At 41.8% G+C, this 23,645-nt stretch overlaps 1 protein-coding gene across 1 annotated transcript in view; it reads right to left on the bottom strand.

Annotated features, from left to right (window-relative positions):
* The window catches only part of sfswap (splicing factor SWAP), a 117,357-nt gene that overhangs the window by 1,860 nt on the left and 91,852 nt on the right, over window positions 1-23,645 (bottom strand). The window contains exons 14-18 of the mRNA XM_053649353.1: window positions 19,406-19,680; window positions 19,297-19,323; window positions 15,657-15,794; window positions 10,736-10,909; window positions 9,943-10,015 (exon numbers count right to left, since the gene is read on the bottom strand). Of these exons, the coding sequence (XP_053505328.1) occupies window positions 9,943-10,015; window positions 10,736-10,909; window positions 15,657-15,794; window positions 19,297-19,323; window positions 19,406-19,680 (687 nt within the window). The remainder of the gene's footprint in view (window positions 1-9,942; window positions 10,016-10,735; window positions 10,910-15,656; window positions 15,795-19,296; window positions 19,324-19,405; window positions 19,681-23,645) is intronic.

Raw genomic sequence — 23,645 nt, forward strand, 5'->3', positions numbered from 1 at the left:
CATGTGGCAGCAGCGTGTTCCATAAAATCATGTCGAGCTTCATCTAATGTTCACATAAAGCATCAGAATGGGGAAAATGTTTGTTGGTGCCAGATGGGCTCATTTAAGTATTTCAGAAACTGCTCAACTTCTCGGATTTTTACACACGACAGTCTCTAGAGTTTACCCAGAGTTGAGAGGAAAAACAAACACCACCCAGTGAGCCTCTTTGATGAAGGAGGTCAGAGTAGAATGTTCAGACTGGTTGACGTTGACAACCAGACTCAAATGACCAGTCTGTGCAATCTCGGTGAGCAGAAAAGCATCTAAGAATGCAGAGCCAGACGAGCTACGTCTCTCAGTTAAGAACACGAGCAGAAATCTGGACGGTACAAGACCGGAGATTTTCAACTACGATAAACCGATAATTTATTCCGTTTGACGCCTCGAATCCTAATACACTTCTCTAAAATCACCATGACGAGCGTCCTGACAGTTAAGCTCATGGTATGAAGAGGGAGATGGAGATCGCCGTCACACACATCACAGGCTGTTCTCTTCGCTGTGGTAACGAAACCGTTATTCTCCAATGCAGCTTACACCTTGTTTTGACTTCTCATGCCACCTCATATGCACTCTTTCTCAGCTTGGACAAATTGGATACGCTCAAATTGCACAAGTAGTGCCGAGCGTATCCGTAGAGGTGTGTAGATTCCGTGAATATATTTGTGTCTGTCTCAGAAAGGTTTTCACATAAGGAAGTTTTGACATTTTCTACTAAAATGGCAGGCTTTCCTGAAGTGAAATGTGTTTCTCCTTCGCATGGATCTCAATTACAAGTAAAGGTCTAGCATTTTTTAAAATTCTGCTAACCCCCAAAAGTGGAAAAAAAAAAGGAGAAAATTACATTTTCAAAGATTTCATTCCGAGCCCATTAGTCTCTGGTTTCATTTCCTGAGGTAAATGTCAGTCACGGCGTTTGGTGAACACGAGTCTTGTCGTCGCTCTTGACTTGACTGATCACTGTTCGTGCTTACATCTGTGCTGAAATGATCGCTGATTAACTCAGTAACTTTTCTTCTGTTGGCTAAATTTCCCATTTATTCATTAGCATTGATATATATTCGCGGTCATCTCTACAGTGAGAGTGTAAGCGTGGGTGCATCGCAAGATCATTTGACAACTGGTATTTAGAGCATCTGTAAACTGAATCTATTAGGGCTTAGGAGGTCTGCTTTGCTATAGCATGTAACCAACAGATTGCGAAGCATGACCTTCCCTGACTGAGGAAAGCGCACTTGGCTCGCAATTAAAACATCTTTATGCAGACTGTTTTTGCAACTGTGTTTATCTAAAGCGATCTCTGCGTGCAGAAAGCATAAACAAGATTAGAAAGCAAGTAAAACCATTTCTAGATTTTGGTTTTCATAAAGTAGAGGTGTCAAAGTATCTCGTCTTTTTCTCGGCTGTTAGACGGAATTCAGCTATAGGGACATCCGATGGGTTTTCTGAGGACGCCGTACATTTGTGTACACATAGTGTATACATTGTGAAATCTGAGCGTACGTTGTGAAATTACGACCGTCTATCATGGAGGTATTTAAACTGAGGGGTATTCTGAAGGAATTACAGTGCGATGGAAAATAAATATCGACCGTGTCGACCTTATGAACCTTTTGCAGGAGTTCGGCAGTATGACATCGGCGTACGCGACGATTAATTATCATTCAATAATATGCCTAAAGAGCAGTCTTCCTTTGTCCATAATCAAAAATGGCAAGTGGTGAATGAATCTGGAATGACTGACAGTCCCGCCCTCTTCCCCAGTCTCACTTCAGTAATCATTTTCCATTTCCCAGACTTCCCTTTCTGTCAGGGTGAACGGAAAGTGCTTCGAGTTCTTTCATGAAATAAAATCAATCAGTGTACAATATATCAGTAAGCATAAGCAAAAACGACAGTAAGCATGTGGATACCTGACCATCACACCCAGCACGCAAACATGCTCTTTAAAGGGATTTAAAAAAACAACAACAAAGAAACAGATTTTTATCATCATCATCAGCTGCTAGTCAGCGGGTCAGTGTTAGAAACGTACTGGTGATATCCGTGATATCTCAGACACCGTACTGTGACGTAATTTATCATAAAGCAAATATCAGGGTTTTCCTGAGTGTTTTTGCCGAGGACCTCGAGCCGAATGAACGTAAAAAGGCATTTAGGCGACATATCAGGATGAATATTAAAACTACGGTGAGAGTTCTATGCGCTGACTACAAAATAAAATAACTAAGTAAAAGAAAAACATTTAGAAAATTTAGAGGTGGCTTGATCTCAAACGATAAGGTAAGCTGCCAAGAGAAACGACCAACAATCAGGGTTTGGACGAACGTTTGTGCGATTGGTGTGTGACAGATGCTCATCGCCAAGCTAATCAAAACAGCTGATTGGATATTTCTCCGTACCGTCACCTCAGGATGGTCGTTACAACCATCAACTCGGATAAGCGAGGCGTAAGCTATCGATACGGTGAACCTCAACAAAGAATACATGCTTTCAGGGAGTAATTCTAGTGGTTGTTAACAATAACGATGGCAGATAGAGAAAAGATATCACTAATGTAGCCTTTTTTACAACTAACCTAGTTAACTTAAATAGATATTTATGCACTGAGTTAATAATAATAATAATAATAATAATAATAATATCTTGACTGAACTAACATTAGTATCTAACGTGGCTTGGTAGCTAAACAAAGTTAGGCTGTGCTCACATGTAACTTCTTTTTCTGATGAAAACCGCATGTCAAAGCTTTTTTCATATGGAAAAATAAAAAATAAAAATGCTGTTCCAAATGCAGTTGAGATCGTCCCACAAGAAGCTCGGGGTGTTGTTGAAAACATGGTTTACTCCAAAGGATTATAATGTAAAACAGGTGCGGACTGCTTCAAAAAAATTAAATAAATAAATAAAATTACTGTTGAAATAAAACAAGGAATTCTCTCTCGGTCTCCTTTATGTCATTTGGCTGCATGTTCAGAATAATTACATATGTACTTCAACGTGTTTACAACGTAAGGTAGTCCACATACATTTTCATGAAATCTCAAACACGTCATTTGGTGAAATGAAGAGTGTGTTGCCAGCTTTCTTTCACAAACATGGGCATGAATAATGGTGGAAAACCATGTGAAATAAAACTTAATTTAAATTTTCCTTCGAATAATTTCACCCCCCCCCCCCACCCACGCCAGAACCCAGACAGCATCCAAGCCCTCTGAAAACCTAGTTAAAAACACAGTATAGAATAGAACGTAAAAACAGAAAAACAGGTCTTGAGGCCTCAGATAGAACATGTATATGGATATTAGCTTTTAAATAAAGAAATTTTCTAATCAGGAATGCGCCACCTAGGAGCGTGTATGGTGTGTATGGTAATCCCTGCCTTTAAATGCGCCTCAGGACACGGTCGCGTAGCTTCCGGGGTCACGGAGTCTCTTTCGGCATATCTAAGCCTGCCTGTCACTTATGCAGTTTAAATCCACCATACTACATACTCATCTGCTTCTTTTACTGTTTGCCTATTCATTTATGTATTACATTCATTTATGCAGAGAAGCGTTTCATCTCAAGGGATTGCACATCGACATATCAGCATAGCGCGCCATTGCATGATACGGGTAGCGTGGTGTATTCGAATGTCAGCTACTGCTTCAGTGCTGATGTGCAATGAACGGAGTTACGCGCAACCCGCTTCCACTCGCAATCTGGTAAAGCTAATGTTTCACCAGTGACAGCTTAATGTGCCTTGCCTATTTATGAGAGAGCCGCCTTCAGCACCTTTTCATTGAACTGCTCAGTCGTGCTGTTCCGGTTTGAAAGCAGTCCAACCTGGAGATTATGCACCGCAGCACGGAGATTTTCAATCTCTCAGAGCAGGAGGCGTTTTCGTAGGAGGCGAGCCAAGATGAGCTATCGGCCCCGGCCCTAGCCTAGCCTCGCTTCGCCTCGCCTCGTCCGGCCCGACTGAGATACCGATCCAGAAATTCCAATAAACCCCAACAGAAATAATCATAAAACAAACCAACCAGTGACCGAATGCAAACATTCTCGTCAGCATGCTCACACCGAACGGAGGTGAGGAGGTGGATAAATAGTGCGCTGTGGGGGATGGCGATGCAAGTGCTGAATAAAACTCAAGACATGCAGTACAGTATAAAACGCAGACTCACCAGCAAGGAGAAAAGAAACTACAACAAAAAAAAAACAAAAACACCGCCACAAAAAGCACAGAAGCAGACACCGAAAGACCTCTCCTGACCTTCTCTCTGATTTGTCAAGTCAGCTTTATTTATATAGCTCATTTAAAAGACAGCCCGTGTCAGTACAACAACAATCTGTAAATCCAAACAGCAAAGAAATGTATATATATTTTTTTTTAAAAAGAAAAGAATAAAACAAAGGCATTAAAAGACATAACAACAGATGAAAAGACCTGATACTGCAGACATTAACAAGACTCCCATCCTAAGAAGAAAAATAAGTTTTCAACCATTTTGATAAGCATTTTAAAACTCTGGTCAAGAATGATAACTTTCTACATGGCAATGAGATGAGTTCTCACTATGATAATCGCTATCATTTCATCACCTGAGGTAAAAAAATAAATAAATAAAAATACTCATGACGTTTAAACATGAACCTCACGGTAATCGCTTCATGCGACTGTTCTCTGTTCATGCTAACGTCGATGGTGAAATAATCGCTGATCAATTCAGTCACGTCTATCGGTTGATATCAAATTATTTGGTCTGACCCTTGTCCGCAGTCATCTGGATAGTGTGTGTAAACGCTCTTCTTTGTGTTGATGATGATGTGAAGGCTTAGGAGCACTGAGGACATTTTGACAGACGTTATCTGATTACAAACTGAACTGATTAGACTTATGTCCATTTTGAGATGGCATGTACAGTTGCAATCAAAATTATTCAATCCCCATTGAAAATCCGAATTTATTGTCAAAATGTACAGACTTTCAGCTGTTTGCGATGAACAAATCAAGCAAAAGCAATTGAAATAGTTCGACACAACGAATGCTTCAAGTGGTTTCCCCAAATTCAACTGAAAATGCAACTTGTAATGATTTCTCCAGTCTCAAAATTATTCAACCCCTTCATGGCAAATTGAATTTGGGGAAACCACTTGCTTTTGTTTCATTTATTCACTGCAAACAGCTGAAAGTCTGTAAATTTTGACAATAAACCTGATTTGCACTGGGGGTTGAATAATTACGATTGCAGCTACTCGACACTTAGCTAGCAAGGTTTTAGACATTCTCACTAGCCAATGAAAGTAAATAGTTTTTAAACCCCGCCCACACAAGAGGTTTGTGTCCGAATGCTGATCATAAACCATGAGTGTTTTTCCCTTCTCTCTCATTGTATATTTTTGTAAGTTTCTTGAAAAGTTACGTTCAATACTTTTGGCACAAGTTTAATTCCATATTCCACAATTCAGCCATAGCGACAAAGAAAGGGTTTTCCCAGGCTACCAAACATTTAGATAAACTCTCCTGGCTTACTATAGGAGCAATGTTATCCATTCAAATCTCTTTGTCTTCCTGTGAAGGCTTTAATTACGTCCTATTACACCTCCAGAATTGTCAGGGGGCACGATAATCATCTAACATCTATCCACGAGCTAATCCCTACGTGTTACATATGCACTTTATGAGAACAGTTGAACGCTGACCACTGCTTATTTTGTGGATTAACTGGCAAACAACCATATAAGGTTGTGATATGATACGAGTGGTGAGACGTGGCGTGAAAAAATAGCAACCTGCAACGCATCGGCGAGCTCAAATACTACGAGTGGTGTTCAACAGCACCTACATTTCTGACTAAGCTGAGATAAATAGCTTCCTATGATACAGTGAGTCATTAAGACTAACCAGATTGCTGCAATATCTTCGCTGTCATTACACTGCGTCAAATAAACACAGCTGTGTGGATCGCAGAGCTCAAAGCGGTCACGGACAAAAAAAAAAAATTGTTTTGCACATGGATGCTGCAGCTGTTTAGAAGAAAAAAAATAATAAAATAAATGTTCTCACGCACTGTTTGTTTCACGGTTTGTCCTCAACAGTGAATGATCATGGTTCCAGTCTATATTATATTTACTGCGCTAATGTAAATTCATTTGCTCCACTGTTTACCAGAGCCTCAAACATTCCTCAAGATTCCACAGGGGGTGGAATTTTAATCTCTTTCCACCAAGCACATTTCATGCATCACATTATGTGCTAGTTAGTTTAAATCACCAGGCACAAATGGTGTTAGGATAAGCAGTCATCAAAATATCGCCCACTTTCCTGCTAATAGTGTCAATTCACACGAGTCCTCCTGATCTTTATTTTTTTTTGGTTAAGCAATTGTATCAACCCACTTCCCAAAAGAGTGTCAATCGTTCAGGACTCTAGACCAGGGCTCTGGTCTGTTCATGCAACCCCTTCCTAATTACTACTTCTTCAAGCAGAGAAGGAGTAAGTAGATTTGTCCACTTAAATGCTCTGGAGACACTCCAGTGCCATGGAAATGTTTTTCCCCACACACATTTACTTTCACATGAGGGCTGCACTACATAATTATTACAACAGATTGGATTCTGGAAGATAGATATTTGGGGGAAAAAAAAACAAAGCTGCACAAATGAGCTCGCTAAACAATCACAAAGTGCTGTGCCATGATTTAATATGCGTATACACATAAATCTGGTCAAAATAACACAAGGCAATAATTAATCTGATGAATTATTAAATCTGATTGATCCGAAGGTGTTCTACATTCCTGCAGAAATGTAGACCACTGTACAGGGTTCATTAACTTTCAAGCACCACCGTATGAGAGCACGGCTCTGAAAGGTAGTGCGAGCTACCAGAGGTTTATATTAATGCGCTCGTTTCTGCAAATCGTTTCTATAGTAACAGCTCATTCACAGGGACTTGTGTGGCAGATGGCTCCACGTAATCTAAGATTAATAATAAACAAATTAAAAAGGTTTTGTTAACCCCTTCTCTGATATGGTGACGTTTTCTGTCAGGAGAGTTTTCTTTGTAAACTTTCAGGACACAGAGCTTTGCCTTTTTTGGTCTTATTTACACCAAGGGGGAGAAACAAAGAGTGCGTGCTGAAGGAATGACTTGTTTATAGCTGCTATAACATAAGCACTAACAGGAACTTTGGAGATGTTCCGCAACGTTAAAAGTAACTATTATAACATAAATTCTACAACAGAATGATGTGTCATTATGTAATAATTATATTATATATCTATATATCTCAGCACACCCAGTCATCCTTTCTTCCTTACATAATACATTAAACAAACATTCCTTCATTTTCCAACCTGACCTCTATCCACCTCAGTCGTAAATGTAAGTAAGATTCTCCCGTACAATCCTTTTAACACGTTTTCCTATATTGATATGAGAACAGAAAACCTTCTAATCGCAGTCTAAGGGGAGTTGTTTGGGTAGGTGATGACATTTACAAAAAAAACAGGCACTTTCAAGACCACTTTCAGGAGTTCTTTAAATGTTTAGGTTCTCTTTCAGTACTGAATGTTGCAGAAAATATAAAACCTCTGAGGACAAACTTAAGGCTTCAAAAACTTTGACTGAAGTGCCTTAGTTATTTCAATATAAAAAAAAAACAAAACAAAAACAACCTTCAGGAAAGTCTAAATACTTGCATACATGCTGTAAAGTTGAAGAAAATGACATTACAGCTTCGGTAAAATATTCTCTCATTTTCTAATCTTAAGACCTGTATACTACGCTCGTTTTTTTGTTTTTTTTTTAAAGACTACGCACATTTTTGGCATGGTTCAGAAAACATATTGATATGCGTTGCTGGTGTGTCGCAGGCTTGCTTGTGGACGGAGATCGATATTAGGTGAAATTTATTTTGTGCTAAGATCCGACAGATATGCAAAACACTGGCTGTGCAGAGGCATGGCTCGCCGTGAGCTGCACTTCTACACTTTTAGTGCTGGATTGTACAGATTCTAACGTGGGCTGACATCTTTAAAAGCTGAATGAATGACTGAAGCCTTGCTATTGAGCGGTGCCTGTACCGACCGGTGTGTCAGTGAACTGTGTAACAGATGACGAATAATTGGCATGTGTTGGAGCAGGCTGTTCGTCAACATCGTCTCACCAAAAAAATCCTTGATACGTTGGCCAAATGGAAATTATACAGTATAATCATATATTTGAAACTTTTTGCGAGTTTATCAACTTGCCCTTGACTTTGTTCCATTAAGGCTCTCAGTATGTGAAAACATACATTTTTTTGTCCATAGTAATCACTCCTACGCTACAGACGCGGTAGGCAGATTGGTTTAAAAAATGATGGACTATTCCGTAAAGAGTTCAAAATTTTTTAAAACTTGAAATGCAGACATGCCAACATTGCTAACAATGAAATCCTAGCAGGCAGCGAGGATAAAAAGTAAGAAAAAATCAGGGCCCAGCTACTTAATTATTATCAGTTCCTCATTTTCTGACCAAAGAGAGCACAGTCTGAACAAAGAGAGTTTATTGGCTCACAAGACCGAGGCTCATACACTCAGAGGCCAAATTCAGCTAGATAAAGTCAACGTGGTGCAGAAGTAAACGACAGTGGGGCAAATGCCCCGTCTTTTACATCCCACGTCCTTTCCCCTTCAGTGAACTGGCTTTTCTGTTGGGTCTTCTCTGTTGTAAATACTAATGTCATGCAATATATTTCCCAGGAAATATAATAAAGCATCTTACAATCACTTGCTATCTCTACCTCACACACCTTTACTCCATATCATTACGTTTTTTTGCTCCAACTCTCCCTCATGCTAATGACAAATGAATAAGATGCTGGGTCATCATTTACACGTGATGATTATCTCCATCTAATCAAACTAAAAGTCACCTGCAGTGCCCCAATCTCCATCCATGTGGAGTAAGCCTGAATAAATCAAAAATGTTTTAAAATCATTTCAACATGCCAGGGAACATGGGGGGGGGGGACCCCAACGACAGTTCTTAGCGTTGCAGTAACAAGTGAGAGTGAAGCGGGAGGACATTCATACAGCAATCATACACACACACACACACTCCAACGGTCTGCCTACTTTAAGCCTCCTGCCTGTACCATTATTTGTTTGTGTTATCAGTAGGAGCGCTAGGTTGCGTCAGCGGCTGTTGCTTTTTAATAGGAAGCATCCCTTCGTTCGTAGGTGCTGTCTGGGATCAGTGGTGTCAGCATCGCTATGTAATGCTGCCAGCAGAAAGCATATAGCGCTCCAAGGCTCTGCAACTCTATCCACAACAGGATATTGCTTCAGCCACAATAAAAGAGTGCTTAGCAGAGTGAATTTCCCTTCTTCATGCAATCAGACGGACGTGAGCGCAAGTTCTGGCAGCTAAGCAACAAGCACGGGTTTGGTGAGTGCGTTTTCATCCTCGAGCTTTCCTCACATTTCCAAACACAATTCCAGTAGAAGAGAAAGGGATAACCAAACATGTGCTCCTTCACAAAGGATGAGGGCAGAGATCAGCTGGAAGCTGTCGAGGGTGACAGCTGCACGGCATCAGCCTGCTGAAATGACATTCTTTTTCTTCTCGCTTACAAATACACACATATACACACACACACCCCCACGGACATGATGGGATCAAGAGGCAGTCGTATCATTCGGTTTGAAAGGAATAAAACACATAGGGGCTTTGCTGTTATAGGAAAATAATCAGTGACAGGGCGGCGTGGTGCGACCCGACGTGATGCGGATTTGCTGTTACCACCCTGAAGTTCATCATTTTCCAAAAACAGCACGTTTTATTTTAATTGGACATTTCTGAGACACAAGTAGCCTCACAGCTTTTCATGAACAGAGAGTTATGTTCATCATATTTTGCCTACATACCTGAGTGATTTTGGTTTGAACTGAAGAAATAATGGTTGACGCGACCTGCTTGTCTTTTTCCTGTGACGCGTCCCTGTAAAAGCAAAAAAAAAAAAAAAGAACGAGATGTGTGTCAGCAATCGGCAGATACTAATACAGTATTCGTAGAAGCTGGCCTATATAAAAAGCTGCAAGGACAGACTCGGGGAAAACAGGAAGTCCAGGTCTCTGCTGGGAAAATAGAACTAGAGGAACTGGAGAAATGCTATGAAATATTCATCCGTCCCCAGAAGATCTGAGACAAGGCACAAATAACCCTACGGGTTTAACGGTCTTTTTTTTTTTTTTCCCCTTCTGATGAAACCTGAGAAATTCTGACAGACTACTCTTATACACAGATGTCCCCTGTGGTGATTTGAATACAACAATCAATAATGGGGAAGGAACAACAATAACAAACGCAGTGTGTTCACTTCATTCATTTTTCCTTGCATGTGTCAAAAACACATTCTGAATCGGAAATCGCTCTGCGATTCAACGCTATCATGTTTCATTCAACAGGTCATTAGTCTAGATGTCACATCATGCCAAAACTGCAGGATACTTTAAAAGGAAAGTGACTTCTTTTGTTGTGATGGTAATGTGAGATTCACTAAGAACACTGTGGGACACTGCTGTGACTCATGGGGGGGCGGGGAGGGGGGGAGAAGAAATTTCTAGAAGCACAGCCATATATAATTCACGACATACACATCATACGCTCCTTTACTCCCTAGCACTCTCTAGCTAGCAGAATACCGTGAGATTACTTTACCTGGAGCTCCTTAAGCTAGATGTGGGGCTAGATGTAGGGGAGGAGCTAGCAGTGTGGGTGGAGACTTTCCTGCTTGCTCTACCCCTGTCTGGTGAGGCTGTGGGTGAATTGGAGGAAGCCTTTGAGTGATGCACTGATTTTGACGACTTCTTCTTTCTCCTTTCACGAGGCGATCTGTGAAACATTTGCGTATAGGGTTATATTAAAACAACTCGATACGCTTCAGGAGCGAGTAGACTCTTGCAACCACTCTTGTAATTTGAGAAGTCACAAAGTACACTTAAATTCATTTAACCACTTTATCTTGGTCAGTTGATCCGGAGACTCTTGGGAACGCTTGTGCGCGAGGCGGGAATACATCCTGGATGGGACGCCGGTCCATCGCAGGGCACCATGCATACGCACAAACACACACATATCCTCAGACATTCATTTGCACCTAGGGGGAATTTAGCATAGCGAACGTGGAGAAAACCCATGGAGATACATTCTCTCCACGTTTGTGTGGATTTCCTGCAAGTGGGTGGATTGGCGATGCTAAATTGCCCCTAGGTGTGAATGTGTGTGCATGGTGACCTATGATGGACTAGCATCCTATCCAAGATAAACTCCCATCTTGCTCCCAGTGGTCCTGAGATAGGCTCCGGATCCACTGTGACCCTGACCAGGAAAAAGCACTCAAGCTAGAATAATGAAAGATAAAATGCTGCCAAGTGCCATTAACAGAAGTCACAAATTTCCACAAAGAACCAAAGATCATATCAAAAGAGTTAGAACAGCTCCTATTATCAGGACACAATTAGCAAGCATGTTCGTCAGATGAACCCAGACTTTAATACTGTTCTTCACCAAACTACTTGGTGATAAGGATTATATTATTCCCTATACAGTCATATCAAATATGAAGCTTGAGAACTGGGCGGCTGTAGCTCGGGTGGTAGGGCGGGTTGTCCACTAATCGTAGGGTTGGCGGTTCGATTCCCGGCCCGCATGACTTCACATACCGAAGTGTCCTTGGGCAGGACACTGAACCCCAAGTTGCTCCCGATGGCAAGTTAGCGCCTCGCATGGCAGCTCTGCTACCATTGGTGTGTGAGTGTGTGTATGAATGAGGCACAGTGTAAAGCGCGTTGGATAAAAGCGCTATATAAGTGCGCCATTTAACTGGCTTTTATTAATTTGCTTAAAAGCAGGACCAAATTTCCATGGCACTATTTTCTTTTCTCTAAATGTCAAACTCAGAGGTTTGATGGCCATCAGCCATCCAGCAGGTGGGGGGGGGGGGGGGGGGACCAAAAAAAAACCCTCTTGTATCTATGTAAATAAAAAAAATCACCAACTGCAAAGTCAAAAAGGCCTGGAACTACGACAAGCACTTTTCTGCTTTCTTTCTCCAGAGAATATGTGGGTCTGGGCAGAGTGAAGAGTTAGCAGGAGTGTGTAATGTGCACTACATAGCAGTATAATTAGTGTGAAGGCACACAGTGCTACAGCACGCTTGCTGCAAAAACCTCGGGGGCAATGGAGTCAAGCTGGGCTTCAGTTACAGGAGTGCAGGCTAATTTCAGACATTTTGGACATGACTCGTGAATGGCTTGGCCCTTTCTCATTCTTTTAATGACAGAACGGAATTGTGCTTTGTAATCGCTGGAAGGTGAGAAGTTATTCGGCGAGCGGTAGGAGTTGTGGGATCCCATAAGTGGGATTCTATCAGCAACTGCGCATGAATTCAGAAACCTTGAGTTAGCATACTCAAGAAAAACTTGCTGCACGTTGTTCTAGCACAATCTGCACTACTAGGGGGTGAATAATGAAGGGCTGTGAGCCGAGCCATAGTCATAAGATTGCAGCGCTGCTAGGGATTTTGGGTGTGTTGTGGTGTTGGTTTAGTCGACCTTCTACATGTTCATTCTGGAATTTGTGAATGAAAGAAATGTCCTGAGATTGTGCAATCACATACCATATATAAAGTATAGAGATGGAAGATGGCAGATTTTTGCCTGAGCTTTGAATATGCTTAGTGTCTAGGAAGGTGCAGCCTTCATATTGCAAGATATGGTCACCGAAAAGGTCACTATAGTTTATGTTCAAAGTTGGGGGCAGAGGTGTGCATAGGGATTGTGATTTTGTGCTACTCGACAAAAAACTGGAGTGGGCAGTTTTTCCTTTCAAATGGGCAGGAGTGGGTGGTCAGATATGAAGCTCGCCAGGACAAAGAAAAGCTGCATTCCTTTGGGAGTGGGCATGAACGGTCACAATTCCTTTAAGAGCAGGCGGAAATTTGATAACAAAAACCAGTCCAATGCACATCTCAAGATGGAGGTGTTGGGGTGACGGTATGCAACTCACGGACAGCTGCAGAGAGCCTCAAAACTTCATGCAATTGCGGTTTGTCTGCATGCAGCTAGTTTAAAATCTACATTAAATGTTAAGATCATATTGCGCCTAAAACAATAAACGTCAGCTTATTTGCAGTGGCAAAGAGAAGTTCTCATTTCGGAACTCTTTAGCTCTTCAAAAGGGGTCCAAAGCCATAATGTACAGGATGTTGGCCAAATCTTTCCTCCGTGGTTACAGTGGGTTCTGAAAGAGTCTGAAGGACCACCAGCTCTGCTGATTGTGAGAATTTGTGTTGGATGCTCTCTCTTCCCATTCCGAAAATGCCTCCCGGCTCCGGCACACTACATTACTTTCATGTGGCAGGCGATTTTCTTCAAAATGACGTACGAGTGATGCAATCTAAGGATATAGCTGTTACAACGAAGGCTTTAAAGCTGGAGCGCTGTGTGTAGGGTACTGGCAAACACCACGGGAGCCAAGCTCTAAGCTGACAACAGCTGCTATTCCTGGCCTTACTTCCTCTCTCATCACATGCTGAGAAACAGATTCTCCGGTGCAGGGGAAACAGAGGGTTTAATGACACAAGATGGCACTTTTCAAAAGCGAAAACTCCTGGTTGTCCCTCCAGTAGAACTTTGAGGAAAGACATTGGGGGGGAGTTTCCAGAACAATTCAGCCTGATCCAAAAGAATATAATTAAAGGTGGTGAAAAAGGGGGCTGCGCTTCGGATGTTAGCGTGACCTTTACTCTGAGCCATTCTTTAATAATTCAAAATTGCTTTCTGGGTCAAAAGCGAAAGCGTGGTAATTGGACGACAGTTAATTGATGATGGTTTCAGGCAGAATCTAACAGTATCCACTGATTAGGAGCTGCAACTGGACTACCAGAACGCTTGCCTATAGAATTTGCCAACTGGAAAGTTCTAATGCTAATGAGGGCACTGCCAATCAAGTGCGTCACACTTTCTCCTTATTCCCACTGGTTGATTGATACCAGACTCTGTAGATCAATTCATGCTCATTGTTTCAGTACCTACAAAAGTTCTCTCAGCCCCAAATGAGCCCTAAATAGAATTCAGGCACATGCTCAGGCCTCTAGCAGGCATTTACAGGCCATACATTCACTCCATGTATTGAGCCCTAAGCAGCCTTCCCTGACAACTTAAAAGTCCTGTTAATCCCCCTCATGAGGCGTACTGTCTGCAGGAGGCTTTACAGCCCAAAACCTTGCTCACTGGCCAGCAAGTACAACAGACCAGTGGGTCCTGAAGACACTATCACAGGGGTACAAACTTCAGTTTCACTGGCCTCAGGGCCCCAGGAATTTTTCTTCCCTCTTGGATAAAGACAATTCAGAACTAAAGTTTCTAATCAACATACTTTTCTAGATCAGAAGAAGGACGCGGTTTCTGTCTAATTCTAGAATTGAGAGGAACGGACTGGTTCCTAAAATCCCTCCCGTGTCGCATGTTAAGGCTACCAGATATTATTCATCCGGTGCAGCCAGAAAACTGGTTCATGGCAGTGGTTCTGCATGACACAAACTGCCACGCCCTCACTGTCCCAGGAGACAGATGCTTCTTGAGGTTTGCCTTCCAAGGACAGGCACTCCAATTCAAAGACCTCAAAGACCCCTCAGCCTCTCTCTCTCTAGAACCACTGGTGTTCTTGGTACGGGTATACGTGCGGCCCTGTCGCTTCAAAGGCATCAGGATACTGCCATATTTAGATGAATGGCTCCTTCCACTAAGGAGCAGGCCATCTGGGACACAGCACTCAATCTCTATCTTCTGGTGAACTCAGAAAAGAGTTTCCTCATACTGAAACAGGCCACGCACTTCAACAGCAAGAATGCTAGAGACCTGGACATCCAACAGCCACTCTCTCCACTCACCATCATAGGAGGTGTGTATGACTTTGATTTGGATTTGATTATGGCGAATCAAAATGTTTCCATTTAATGAAGCCTTTCCCGACCTGGCTAGACAGTGGTAAGAGAGGTTTTGCCACACTACATTCATCATGTACTGCATGAATGGATTGAAGTACAGAGAAAGCAGTGTGGCTACGTTGCGAGTGGACATAATACCGTAACAGTAGATTTTTAGTCAACAGCTAATGATAGCTGTGATTTTGGCCATTCACAAGTCTACAGCATGAGAACGTGAATTGTGCAGTCCTAGTGTTCAAATCGATGAATACAAGCGAGTCTGTGGGTTTCTAACACTACTGAAAAGGCATTGACTATTCAATTATTTTCAAGAATGAGAAGAGTCTACGCTTATGCTCACTAGCCCGCGTGCACTGAGAGAGCTTGGGTTATTCTGAATTATTGTACTAATTATGCTGTTAGCTGAACGAGCACATGAGGCTCTAGACTCAAAAGTGAAGGAGTTTCACTACAAAAACAGAAACAAACACGTACGTCAGTTTTCTTCTGCAGGTATTAATCAGTTTTTTTTTTTGTTTTTTTTTTTCCTGCAGATGTTGAGTACTTGAAACGACAAACCCAAAAAAGGCGGATGATACCGCGTCTAAATAATCTTTTCGGCAACACTAACTACTCAGTGTGTGTGTGTACCTGGATCTGGACCTCGACCTCTTCCTGCCCATTCCTGGGCTGTTGCCAAGGCGATAGCTACTGCCTCCGTAGCGCTGTCTCTCTCTTTCTCTTTCCTCACGACGCCGCTCTCTCTTGCTAGGAGAATGGGATTGGGATCTGACAATAAAAAGGGAGAAAGGTAGAACAAGTACAGAATTAGCAAGTGACTCACAGCAGGGCAAACAACCGGGATACACTATATATCCTTGTAAATCCACCCACATGGTGCTGAGTGCTAGTCCTTTAATTAAGGGACTTTTTTATTTTATTTTATTTATTTATTCTTTGGCCCATCCTGACTCGGTGTTCTTTTACTCTCACTAATGATACAACTTGTTTACTCTTTTTTCATCATTAGAAGTGAAATGTAAACTGACAAAAAAAAAAGGAGAGAAGAAACAAAAGAGAATGTTCTAGTAGTCCAGTGCTGTAAGCTGTAAGATACAAGATACAAGTGCTCCATCCTTGACTCCCAAGTTAACAAAGCAAGGTATGCTTGAAATTCTTTGACTTGTAGGGTATAAAGCCACATCACATAACCACTCTAACCTGCCACTTTCAGAATAAAAACCGTTACAAACACTGGAACATCAAACCATAATTCAAATTTTTCCATTACCCTTACTGGAAAAGTAGTAATCTGACTTGGGTAATAGCGACAATTTCTCCCAGGGGTCACACACATTTACATGGGTGGTGACAATGGAGTGCACCCCGCTTAGCTGAATGGCCCATCCACGTAATTTAGCTCATGTATCTAGTTTAGTGGTGCAACATTTCTCGTTAGTCCTCTAGCTGAGGGATGGCATGACTGGAGAGGTGCTGCTGCACTTCCGTGCCTCGGGCTCAAGTAATAATCCATATTATAATAATGAATATATTCAGTATTATAATATGGATAATGTTTAAGGGAAAGAGCAATATGAAATAACTCCTGTAAAGCATAAAAATCAAATTTTCTATTTTTCCTCCGCTAAAGTCGTTCGGACAGCAACTGAACACTTGGGGAATGCCACAAACTAATGAAGTAATTTCAGGTACACACACACACACACACACGCATTTATAACCTCCTCACAATCAGATTACACTAGTCAGGAAAAGGGATATACGAGAGAGGAGGGTGTCATTTATTCTCAAATAAAGCAATATACGATGATAAATGAGATTTAACTTTCAAACATCTCTACGCCACTCCTGAGATTAACTTTAGGAAACTTTAGGAGGTGAAGTCAAATTCATAAAGCATCTGTGATCAAACTTAGGCCTGCTAACCATAAAGAAAATAGTGCGTCCAATGGAAAGGGGACGCTGGTGGGGGGAGTAAAAACAGTACGTTTTCAGTATAGTCTTTTTAGATAACACTCATCTAATGTCCCTCGTTGAAGCCGTGAAATAACGGACGTCATATCTGATCTGTTGCTGCTCAAACTGTCTGAACGCATCTGTGCTGACAGGAAGCAGAACAGCATTTTTATTCACTTTTTTGATTGCTTTTCTTTTTTCTCCTTGGCCAGAAAACCGAATGCGCCGTTTTTGTCCACGTTTGGCCGAAAAATTTCCAGTGCCTGGAACGGTGGTGCATGTCTAATAAATATACGTCATACTAATACATACTTGTCTAATGTTAGCCAAGTCAGACATACACTAATGGATTTTATTTTACATTAACGAACTCAAAACATTCTCTATTTACCTAGACAAGAAGCGAGGACGCTGCATCAGTGCATGCTTTTCATTTGAGAGCGGGCTTTCAGAATGTCGGTTAATACTGGAGAGTTCAAAACACGTACTGTCGATTAGGGCTGGTGCGATATATCGATATTATATCCATATCGTGATAAACGATTACGCGAAACACTTTTCGGAGACATCGTTGGTATGGTGATGCATTTTCATTTAAAACAAAAAACAATTCCAAATTAAATGGTACTGAACGGAGGCCGTTGATTTGACGTCATTGTTTTAAAACTTAATCTTCTTTGTCTTTGTAGGCATTAAAGAAAAGTATCGTCAAACTCAGTTTAATGTTTGTTTTTTTAAAAAAAAAAATACTATCATGATACGCATCGTGTATTGTAGAAATGCCCTCAAGTATTGTGATATTTTTGTATAATAAATGGAGATAAATAAAATTTGACTGATTAATACCGAGTATTAATACAACAATGTAATATCGATATTGTGATGCACTTTTTTTTTTTTTTAAATAACGATTACAAACTCTAGATGTTAGACTCTGGAAATCTATATACGTGTTGTGTTTTGTATCGTAGAAATGTATTGAAATATCTTGAGACATTTATAATGACATTTTTGCTATAATCGACCACCCCTAATATTAAATAAGTTGGTCATTTTGCTATCAATGAGCACCAAAAAACATACTTTTCCTCGGTCTGGGGAGAAAAAAAAAGATTATTGATGCACTTCGGACATACTTGAGTATAATACTATACAATTTAGAGGATCACCATGGAAACTGGAAAACATGCAATTTTTTTTCAAATGCCACCCCCCCCCCCAAAAAAAAAAAAAATATGTTATCAGCTTTGGAGATGGGATGGAGCATCTCAGACACGGTTGAAGCAGGGTCTGGAACCTCGGGAATTGAAAATGAGCGCGTGGTCACACCAGCTGGGTGTTTAACTGCAGAAGCCAAGTCATTTCCTTTCCCTCGTCCGTTCTAGTTTCCACTTTTGACTGAACATGTCATCTGGAACACAAGAGCCAGACAAGCTCATGCGGAGATAAGCTGAAGGTGAAGCCTTGTACGTCTATTCTTGTCGTGTCAGAAGGTCAAAAATGGGACGCTTTTATACTGCTTTTGCAAGGGAAATGGGGGTAAATCTTCAAAACCAAGCCACTTTCAGCAGAGATCCACAGAGGCTCGACTGAAGCAGAAGCAGATTAGTACTCAAAGACTCTTAAACGCCTTTGCTAAGCTAACCATTAAACCCATTATCTCCATACTCTCATAATCCGGGATTAGATGAAGCCGTTTTAGTCCTCGAATATTTTGCTTCCTTATATTCGGTTCACTTTCACTCTTTGTAGTTTGCACCTCGAAAATATACAATCTCCACACGCAAAGGTCAGACGGCGAGAGCGTGAAAGAAAGAAAATAACAGGAATTAAAAAAAAAAAAAAAACCCCAAAGAGAAATTAAGGTGAGAAAAGAAAGAAAGAGACGAATTAAAGGTTAAAAAAAAAAAAAAAAAAGCAAGAAAGAAAGCAGAAAAAAAGGGAGGTGAGAAAGAAAGCTAGACCTCAATTCCAGCTTTTAATCTTCACTGTAAGTGATTTCAAGCCGGGGGCAGAAATGATTCAATCTGCAGAAAATATATTAAGGCATGTCAAAATGCCACGATGAGATGAGTGTAATTACTGCAACTTCAGCAGCTGATAAGGACAAATTGGTGAGTCATGAGGAGTGAAATGAAAAAGAAAAAAAAAAAAAAAAGAAGAAGAAGAAAGAAGAAGAAGAAGAAAAAGGACAAATGGAGTAAGGTATTCCATCTCTGAACCTTTGTAACTATGTTGACAATTAATCATTGTTTATAAAGGGCATGTCATAAATATGGACAAACATATGGATGGAGAAAACTCATACATTTACCTTTCGGTATGAAGCGCCTTTGGGTATCTGTAATAAACACGATTATTATAAGCTTGAAGGTGGAAAGAAAGAAAAAAAGAGAACAAAAAAAGTTGATGGATATTTATACCTGGACCTCTTGTAGCTGCGGTATGCGCTCGGTAGCGAGTGCTTTGTTTTGGATCTGGAACGTGACCTGGACCGAGACCTTCTTTTGTGTTTTTTCTTTTTCTTGTCTCTGTCTCTATTCTTGTCCCGTTCTCGTGTAGAAGAGTACGTGGATGAAGAAGAGAGCGGCAGGGTGGTGGCAGGGGGATCGGCGCTCCTCGAGGAGGGGTCCGGAGGCGGATATTCGGAGAGAGGCACCTGGGTGACGAGCTCAGCTGGCACGGTGGACACCTCTGGCTGTGGACAGAGAAAATGGAGATGCAGATTAGATTAGGAGAGAGGAGAGTCTACATCGGGGCCTGTGGGAAACAACAACACAAAGAGAGTCTGTTAATCGGCATAATCCAATAAAGGGGCTTTGATGGCTCTTTGACGGGGCTTTTTCAGTGATCTTCAAAAATCAATAATGACGCAGCTGGTCTGGAGAGAACAGGCACACTTTCCGTTCTTTCAATCAACGTGCAAGGGTGAGAAGCAGCATGTAGGCTAGGAGGAGGAGGAGGAGGAGGAGGTGGTGGGGTTGGGGGGGGTTGTGTGAGGAAGTTCCAGATCATAATTACTCATCTACATCCTTACGAGCAGATCTTAAACCCTCAAACAACTAATTAAAGGATTTTGGAGGTTACTCAACAAAAACGCAGTCCTGACTCAATATAATGGGCTTTTCTGATCGGATGCACAATTACCTCAACATCCACGTGTGTGATTAAAGGAAAACGACTTCACGTTAAACAACCAGTCCTAAACAATCAGCCCGCGCTGTCGAACCGCAACTTCCGATTTCGTGCGATTGAAGACGATTCGTCCGTAGAGAATAGCAAAGAGCGCTGTGTAAAGTTTCCGAGTTTGCAGAGCATTAGTGCCTGAAATGCAAGGGAGCAGAGGGCGCGCTTAGATTCGGCCCAATTAATTCTACCACATGGTGTGAAACAGTAGCTCTAGCTCATGCTGAAATGGAGCAATCCTTCACTCGGAAGCAGGACAGTGTTTACTCGTGGAGGGAGAGCGAGAGAGGGCAAGCCGAGAGATATAAAGAGAGGATGCAGGAGAGGGAAAAATAAACAAAGACTGAGACAAGCTGGGGGACACAGAGCATGTACAACAGAGAAGCAAGTGTAAAAAAATAAATAAAATAAAATCAAAAAAAAAGAAGAAGAAAGAAAGAAAATCAATGCAGATCATTCAGCCCATATAGGATTTTCAAAATTTGTGATGCAGCATGCAGAGTTTTTTGTGCTTTCTTTTGCGGGACGCTACTCGAATTGGCGAAATCGCGACTGCACGGAATTGTCTTTCGCGGTGGTGTTTGTTGGTAAACGAGACCTTTCAGCTGTACTCATGTCCTACGCACGTGGATCGAAGACGGCTTTGGCTCAAATCGCTTCGTGATGACGTCACATGACATGTCTTGGCCCGAATCTGCAGAAAATCTGTGGGAATTTAGTAAAATGCCAAGCGCCTCTGAATAATGCGGCGTTTGTGTGATTTTTCGTTAATTCCCGCGATCGCGAAATCCTGGAAGGACTGCTCACTGGCTGAAAATATAAAGATTTTGATCCAACCCAACTGTACACACTAAAACTAGACAATCAAAACTTACTAGAGAGTTTCGGGAGGGGGAGGGGGAGGGGGAGGGGGGACGAGCTGCATTACAAACCGTAAAAACGTAGTTAATATTCGAGATCTGTCCGGTGGGGAAAATCCCACAGTGCGATAGTTTTACTGATGGCACTGCGTTTTTTTTTTTGCTCTTACTGCTAGCATCATTCAAAAATTCTTTGCCATCAGTAAAATTATCACAGTGCCCTTTTTTTTAATTAACGAGACATATTAATGAATATGTTCGTAATCCAATTCCACTCTAATCAGGCTGTCAGTTAGCTTTGATAAATCTGTCTTCAGTGGAACCAAACTACTTCCTGTGCACACATCAGTTAAAGAGACAGAAGATAGAGAAGAAGAGGAGAGAGAGAGAGAGAGAGAGAGAGAGAGAGAGAGTGAGAGAGAGAGAGATGAAGATGAGCATAGCGTATTCTGTTTGATAACGGAGCTCTCGGGATACTACACACTAGAAAAGGGCTAGATAATGAGAGGCAGGGCCTGGTTTGATTTCAAATGCTCAGGTTAAAAATAGATTGACATTTGGGAGACTAATTCTCTCGGCTCTCCTGAGATAGGGGCAGAGGAAGAGGAGCATACTTCTAACACACTGACCTGTTTGAGTACACACACACACAGGGTCACACAGAGTGTGGGACACAAATGGTGTCTGTCACACTCTCTCTCACACACACACACACAGGGTCACACACGAGCGCACACACACATACATAGTATCACTGTACAACTGGGACAGTTGTAGCTCAGAGGTTAAGACATAGGACTATTGATCAGAAGGTCAGGAGTTCAAATCCCAGAACCGCCAACTTGCCACTGCTAGGCCCTTATCCCTCAACCGCAATTGTATAAATGAGATAAACGTATGTCGCTCTGGATAAGGGCGTCTGCCAAACGCCGGAAATGTAAAATGTCACACACACAGATGGTGTCATACACAAGCAGTGTCTCACACACACACAGACAGAGATAGTGTCGCACACAGAATCTCAAACAGTGTCACACACAAGCAGTGTCTTATCGACAGGAGAGAGCACACACACACAGAGATAGTGTCACATACAAGCAGCGTCTCTGACACAATCTTAAACACGCACACAGTGTCAGACACACGCCACTTTTAAATTCAGTGCTATAACATCTCATCAATACGTGGGGATGGTTTGTTATGTTAGCTTGACTCACTCGTGACCAGCAGAATGCTTCCATTCCAGCAAGCATTTCATAAGAAGTGGGTAAAACCTTCAATCCAAATCCTGCTGTGACTGTTGTACACAATTTCTTTCATTCCACTTAGGCATCATACTGAAGCTTACACCCTATAGGGAGGCAATAGAGCCAACACATCCACCTTCAACACACGATGAAACTTAAAACCATAAGCTATAACGCCATTACTGTGAAATCTGTAGTCGCATAAGAGAGTGTGTTTATGTCCAACACCATGCTTGTCCATTCTCCCGCTGTCTCGTACCACACGTTTATCGAGGTTCCTCATGTTTCACTGATGTTGTTGTACTCTTGTACAACAGGTTTTTAAAAAAATAAATAAATAAAAAATAAAAAATGGTTTCAGCTAGCATCCTCCATTTTAGTCATGCTGTCAGAGGTAGACCTGCCTGAGCCCTCGCTTGCACTCTGCTCACAACATGCAGCCTTTTAAACCACTGTGGGATAAGAGCACACATAATAATCTGCTCTGCACTTGTACTCATGCTGCCTGATCCTGACACACCTCTACTGCCTTCTTCTGCTTCGAGCTTTCTTGAACACAACGTCTGCTGCTCTGGATGGTCCCACATACCCTCAAGCAGTGGTTTTCAAAGGGGCCGCGGCTGCGGCCACCTCGGGGGCCGCCAGGAGGCGCCCGGGGGGCCTCAACAATTTGGTGTGAAAAATAAATAAATACATGATTCTCACTCTCAGACAACCCCACACACACACACAACTCCTAATGTAATGTAATGTAAAGATGAAAGAGGTAATTATTAATAAAAAAGGGGGATATATTCAGACGTCTGTATTTTTAATGCGTTTTAAAGACATCTGGTAAAAGGGGGGCCTAGGTCAAATGTTAATGCAATTTGGGGGGCCTTGCCCTGGAAAAGTTTGGGAACCCCTGTTCTAAAGAATGACACTTCTTTTTCCAATTCCCAGCTGAAGAGATCGCTACTCGATGGTAAGATAGTGTCCGGGAAGAATGCACCACCTTCCCAAAACTCCCTTCCACCACTATTAAAACATAGATTTGTCATCTTTCAAGTCGAAGTCCGATCACTAGCCATTTGAACGCTGCAACACATACACTATATATGGCCGAAAGTATGAGGGCACCTGACCATCACGTCGATATGTAGTTTATACAACAAGCTGCTGCCACATAGTTTACAATTTCCCTTGACCGGAACCAAGTGGCCCAACCATGTTCCAGCATGGCGATGTCCTTTTCCACAAAGGTCCATGGTTTGCCAAGGTTGGAGTGGAAGAACTTGAGTGGTTGGCAAGGATTCCTGACCTCAACCCCTCTGAATATCTTTGGGATGAACTGGAACACCAACAGCATGAAATCAGTGCCTGATCTCACT

The sequence above is a fragment of the Ictalurus furcatus genome, chromosome 18 (assembly GCF_023375685.1).
Source record: "Ictalurus furcatus strain D&B chromosome 18, Billie_1.0, whole genome shotgun sequence".
Taxonomy (NCBI): Eukaryota; Metazoa; Chordata; class Actinopteri; order Siluriformes; family Ictaluridae; genus Ictalurus; species Ictalurus furcatus.